The sequence below is a fragment of the Plectrocnemia conspersa genome, unplaced genomic scaffold (assembly GCF_051122295.1).
Source record: "Plectrocnemia conspersa isolate PC_06_02 unplaced genomic scaffold, ASM5112229v1 ptg000013l, whole genome shotgun sequence".
In the NCBI taxonomy this organism is placed as follows: Eukaryota; Metazoa; Arthropoda; class Insecta; order Trichoptera; family Polycentropodidae; genus Plectrocnemia; species Plectrocnemia conspersa.
Window position 1 is genome coordinate 43,485 of NW_028277177.1, and position 6,402 is coordinate 49,886.

The 6,402-nt window shown below is 53.2% G+C and overlaps 1 protein-coding gene across 1 annotated transcript; it reads right to left on the reverse strand.

Moving 5' to 3' along the window:
• Window positions 1–915: 915 nt before the first annotated feature.
• Window positions 916–1,233, reverse strand: LOC148226820 (uncharacterized). The gene has a single exon (XM_088201867.1). It carries the CDS (start codon window positions 1,231–1,233, stop codon window positions 916–918), a length of 318 nt encoding a protein of 105 aa, XP_088057993.1.
• Between the last annotated feature and the right edge of the window lie 5,169 nt (window positions 1,234–6,402).

The window sequence follows — 6,402 nt, forward strand, 5'->3', positions numbered from 1 at the left end:
TTCTAAATGCTCGATGGCAGCCTTTATTCGCTCCCACTGTAACTCCATATTTTTTTCCAAAATAAAAAAAACAAGAAACAAAAAAAAATCTAAACTAACCCTTAGTAACTAATTGTACAAGTCCCTGAAGTCTTTGAAAAGAAAATAAAATAACAAAATTTTTTCTCCTTTGCAAAGTTTGACACACGAGGAAGTCTGGAAAATTCGGAAAATTTTCCTTCCAACTTTAGAAATTCCGGGAAATTTTATTGGAATGCTGTCGGTGTGCAATTCATTAACCCAAAAAGCCCGGAAAATTCTGGAAAAACCAATTACTTACCAGGAAAAATCCCGGAAAAGTGCCTTTAAGAACTCGGTTTTTTTTGTGTCAGTTGCTGGTACCGGAAAAACTTTCGGAAAATTCGGAAAATCCGGAAAATTCCAAAATTCCTCCAAATGTCGGAAAAGCTCGGAAAAATGGGGTGAAAACCCGGAAAATTCCGAGTCCAGGTTTTCCGGCTTTCCCAGGAGCACTTTCAGTGTCTCACTATCACTGTAAAAGTTGTCACTTTCTCCAGCAGCTGGTCTGTCCAGCTGGTCTTCCAATCTTCAAGATTGCTGGGGAATGCGCCCGCCTGTTGGGCCTGCGCCCCTTTCGTCGTGAGCACCGGCCGCACGTCCTCTCTGTATAAGTGCCAGTGCGCGACCTAACCTAACCTAACCTAACCTAACCTAACCTAACCTAACCTTTTTTTTTTTTTTTTTTTTTTTTTGTTGTGAGGAGAGGAAATCTTCGAAAGACTTCACCAGCGTCCAGATTGCTGGTGATTGTGCCGGATTCCGCTGCAAGCAGCGACCTACCGGCTAAAACCTCTCCCCAGCCCTCTCCTGGACGGCCGGTACTATCTTCCGATATTGCACTTCAGCTCGTCCAGTTTAGAGACTCTGTCCCGTCAGGGCCGCTATCTTGAGCTTTCTTTCAGCTTCTTCTTTTATTTTTATGACGTCGGACGCATAATCCGTCCATGCCTCCCAGTTTATTCGGCTTTCCAGCATGGATTGGACCATAGTGTCTGCTGATGCAGTTCTTCCTATGGCCCTTTCCAGCGCCGCTCTGTTCGCCGTCCACGCTGTGCACTTGAAGACGGTGTGCTCTGCGTCGTCGTCTTCAGCGGTGTCGCAGTGGAGGCACGCGGCGCTTGCTGTCTTGCCGATTCTTCTAAGATACTGACCGAAGCAGCCGTGCCCGGTCATTACTTGCGTAAGATGGAACGACAGCTCGCCGCCGTGTGTCCTTCCCGTCCAGGCGGACAGGTCGGCGACTAGTCTGTGCGTCCACCTGCCTTTGGTGGACTCGTTCCATCTTCGCTGCCACTCCGTGAATGTCGCCTTTCTGGCGGCTGCTTTCTCTTGTCCGTAGTAGACCGACTGCCTCTCTAAGGCGAGTAGGTAAGTAGGTACCTAACCTAACCTAACCTAACCTGACCTAACCTTTTTTTTTTTTTTTTTTTTTTTTTTTTTTTTTTTTTTTTTTTTTTTTTTTTCTTGAGAGGGGAAACCTTCAAAAGGCGCCACTGTTTCAACAGAAAGGTGACAGTGTGGGATTTTTACCCACTAAAACCCCCCTCCGCTCCTACTGCCTCCCGGTACTTAACTTGTCTGTAATGCTTCGAGAGGCAGCGTGGCCCGGCGCACTTCTAGCGCACTTCATTTTGTCTCGGGTAGCTAGAGAAGTGACAAAATAAATCGATCACTTCTCGAGCCCCCTGTCTCTCCTTGCCTGACGGCTATTGGTCGCTTTTGTGCGACTGCAGTCGTCTGATGCTTCTTGCGATGACAGTCGATCGCTTGCCTTTTGCGAACCGTGCGACTGTCGTCGGCTGCCTTTAGTGCTGCGCGCGTGCGGTTGTGGGTGCGACGTCTGTCGATCACTTCGCTAGTCGTAAACTGCTCGGCAGTCGGCGTCTGCTCCTAACGCTGTTCGCACGCGCGCGCTGCTGTTATGGTGGTTCGGCTAGAGGTGGAGAACTTTGCAGGGCTTGTCGCCTGTGTCGCTCGTCGTCCTCTTTTGCCTGCATTACTGTTGTCGCAAAAGATGTCCACGCTGTCCACTTTTCCTTGGACTGCAACATAGACGGGACCATCTGCTCGGCTGACACTTGGTTGTCGTTGTTTACGTCTTCGCCGAGGGCTTCTTTTAGCCGGGTTCGTTCTTCCGTCCATGCCGCGCACTTAAATAGGGTGTGGTCAGCATCATCTTTTGCGTCTCCGCAGTGGTGACACTCTTCGGTGGCTTCTTTGCCTATTCTCTTAAGATAGGTGCCGAAGCAGCCGTGTCCGGTTAGCACCTGAGTGAGGTGGAAGCTCAGTTCGCCTTGCCCTCTTTCACTCCAGACTTTCGGGTCCGGTATAAGCCGGTGAGTCCAGCGACCCTTAGGTGACTCGTTCCAACGTTCCCTCCAGCGTTCGAAAGTGACTTTTCTGGCGTCGTCTTTCGACTGCCCGTTGTAGATGCGTTGTCTTTCGAACGCGAGGAGGTCAATAGGCGGTATGCCGGAGACGGTGAGAGTGGCTGCTTCGGAGACCGTGCGATATGCCGAAGCGACCCTTAATGCGCTGGTTCTCTGAACTCTAGCCAGTTTGAGCCGAGTTCTCTCCACCCTCATGGAGTCGGCCCATACAGGGGCTCCGTAGAGGAGGATGGAGTGGACCACTTCGTTGTATAGGCGTCGACGTTTTGATTTTGGTCCTCCGATGTTCGGCATCAATCTGGCGAGTTCCTCACCGACGATCGCCGCCTTAGTCGCCGCCTTGTCTGCGTGTACCGCAAATCGAAGCTTGTCGTCAAGGTGAACTCCGAGGTACCTCAACGATCTGCTAAAAGGAACCTCGAAGCCGTCAAAGACGAGTTTGGGCGGCTCTAGTTGCCTGCGCCTGGTGAAAAGCACAGCTTCTGTTTTCTGGACTGCAAGCTCCAGTCCGGCGCCGTCTAGCCAACTCTTGACGCTTCGCAGGGCCTCTTCGCCGGCAATTTTGATGGACGTCGTAGACTTTCCGGTAATCAAAATGGCGACGTCGTCCGCGAAGGCGACCATTCTGGCTTCGTCGGGCATGGGCGCTCTCAGCAGTCCATCGTACATGACGTTCCAGAGAGCGGGTCCTAAGACCGAACCCTGGGGAACGCCTGCAGTGACCGCTCGCTGAAAGCTTTCGCCCATGCATTCGTACTGCAGCACCCTGTCCGAGAAGTAACTTTCGATCATTCGGATCAAGTATGCTGGAGTGCCGATTTTAGCCAGAGCTACTAGGATGGAGCTCCAGCGAGCCGAGTTGAACGCGTTTCGGACGTCGAGCGCGATCAACACGACGTTTGCGCTGCGCTTGACGCTTCCCTGCCAGGCTTCGCGGACGGTTTCGATCACCTGTTCGATGGCGCCTGTTGTCGAGCGCCCTCGGCGGAAGCCGTGCTGATGAGGCGAGAGCCCTTTTTCGGTGTCCTCCAGTACTGTCTGGAGCCGTTCCAGGATCAGCCTCTCTAAGATCTTGCCCAGGCCGTCCAGCATGCAAAGTGGACGGTATGCTGAGGGACCGGGTGTCGCCTTGGTGCCCTTTGGTATTAGAACCAGCCTTTGGCGCTTCCAAGACGCGTCGAAGATTCCTTCGGCGAGGCACGAGTTGAGGGCTGCGAGAAGCAGCTCGGGATCCTTCTCAGCGATGCGCTTCAGGACGGCGTTCGGGACGCCGTCGGGTCCCGGCGCCCTTGCGGAGTTGATTCGCTGTGCCGCTCCCTGCAGCTCTTCTTTGGAGAACGGCAGGACTCCGCTTGGAAGCTCTGCTGCTGGGTCGCAGGTTGCAGTTCGGTCGGTAGTGGGGTGCCGCGGGAACAGTCCGTCGACCACCGCCTCCATGGTTTCATGGTTGTTCAGGTAGTGGTCTTCGTTCCGGACGCTTAGTTTATTGCGTACTATCCTGTACGGCAGCCCCCAAGGATTTTCGTCGACCGACTTGCAGAGTTCGTCCCAGCTGCGCGCTTTGCTTTGCTTAATAGCTAGGCGCAGCGCGTTTTTAGCGTTCTTGTAGTCCTGGCGTTCTTGTGGCACGGCGAAATGGTGCCTGTGGGCGCGTCTGCGGGACGCTGTGCAGGCGCGTCGCAGGTCAGCGATCTCGTCCGTCCACCAGTAGGCCGGTTTCCGGTGTAGATTTGAGCCGCGCTTGGGCATCGATGCGTCGCAGGCATCGCGCAGGAGCTCGTTTAGCGAGCGTACTACTTTTTCCGCTGAGGCGTCCGATCGCGCGATGCCTTTGACCGTCTCGCTCCTAGTAGCTACCAATTTGTCAAGGGCCTCGCGGTCTAGTTTTCGAACGCACCAGCCCCGCGCTGTGTGCGGCGGTGGCTTGTGGCTTCGGTCGGCAAGCTCGAAGCTGACGTAGCGGTGGTCGCTGTGCGAGTGGACATCTAGCACGCGCCATCCAACAATTCTTCCCGCTAGGGCTTCATCGATGAACGTGACGTCGATTACTGACCCCGTGCTGCCCCGAACGAAGGTAAACTCTCCTCCCGTGTTGGCAACGTGCAGGTGCAGGTTTGACGCCATGTCGCAAAGAAGAGCTCCTCTTGCGTCGGTAGATGCTGCACCCCATTCGACGGATTTTGCATTAAAATCGCCTGCTACGATGACCGGGAGCGTCGATGTTCGGACGCTCTCTTCTAGGCCGGCGATGCTGCGGTTAAAGTCTTCCATAGGGGAGTTCGGCGAAAAGTAGCAGCTGTAAACGCGTAAGTCGCCCAGCTCTATCCAGGTCCAGCCGACGGTGCTGAGGGCGTTTGCAGCGTTGGTCAGAAGCAGACGGCTGCTGGATGGCAAATGAAGAGCGGCATTTGACCCTTTATCAGAATGCCAGCGCCGCGGTAAGTTGTGGTTCTGCTCAGAGACTATTGCGACGTCTGTGCGCTCGTCAACTATAGTTTGCTGCAGCAAGTCTTGCGCAGCCCTGCATTTGTTGAGGTTTATTTGCAGAAACCGTACTGACATTTCGAGGCTTTTCTGCAGCGCGCTAGCTCCGCTCTAAAAGCAGGGCAGTCAGCGCTTCCGTAGCGGTGCGGAGCTGTGGCTAAGTTGTCAGTTATGCTGGTGCAGACGATGCATCTTGGTACACTTTTACATTCGCTCGCTTTGTGTCCAGTCTTCCAGCAGCTTCTGCAAAGTCCCGAGCGGTCGGGCGCCCTGCACCGCGTGGCAGTGTGGCCGTATGCTGAGCATCGGTAGCACCTTAGCATGTCGATGCGCATTCTGATGCGACATCGTACTAGGCCGATCTTGATGCGCCCCTCTTTTAGCTGAGCGTCGGTCCTGGCGGTGTGTGGCACTTTGGCGACGCAAACTTGAGTCCCGCAATAGGCCTCTTTTAAGCTGATAATCGTAATCTTTTCTTTTTCTGAGTCGCCAAGAGACTCAGCTAGTGATTCGATCACGTCTGCTGCGATGACGCCTTCGTCCAGATCGCGGATTATGACCGTCATGGTGGCTGTGCTTGTGGGCCTGGTCACCTTAGCTCCAGGTCCTGCCGCTTCTATTAATGCAGTTTGAAGGACGTCAGATCCTTCGCCGTTTTTTCCCAGGCGAAGCAGCAGTTCGCCTTTCTGGGTGCGCTTAGTGGCGCGGACGTCGAGAGTGGTCCCTTTTGTGGCTACGCTGACCTGACGCAGGATGCTGGCGTAGGACTTTGGCGCTTCGCCGGCACAGGTGAGCACAAGGGTGGTCTCTGCCAATTTGGCTCTTCTCTTTCTGCGCGGTTTGTTACCCGCTGCTTTTTTTTCCCCTGGGTCTGCAGACGTTGCTGCTGCCTCTTCTTGAAGCCGTGTTGACGTTTTTGCCTTCAATTTTGACCGCCTGCTGTCAGTTTTAGAATTTCTCTTTCTGCTGACCAGCTTCCAATCTTCTAAAGTTTTAGAAGAAGCTTTGTGGCCGGCTAGGGTCTCTTTTTTTTCCCCTTCAGGCAGTGCGGCTTGGGCCACATTATTAACTTCAGAGTGCATTTTTAACTCTTTGCTTGAAGTTGCAGCAATGTTTTTGCTGCTAGGCAGCGTCTGCGTTGCTGCGGTGGCGGTTGCTTTTTTGCAGCTGCTTCCTTGCATGGCCTGTGAAGGTTGTTCAGCAAGAATCATCCTAAGTGCCATAATCCCCTCCTTTATGGGTTTATGCACATTGGGATGACTTTTTGCGAACCTCGCTAGGTCCATCACAGCTCTGTTAAGCCGAGCTTCACGGTCGTTCGCGTCCGGCGACATGGTGTGTTTATGTAATATTATTTTTTAAACTTAGTCGTCCCGCGAAAATGCCAGGAAAATTCAGGATTTTCTTCCAAAGATTTGCTGACAAAATGTCCGGAAAATTCGGAAAAATTTTTCTTTCAGCTTTGAAA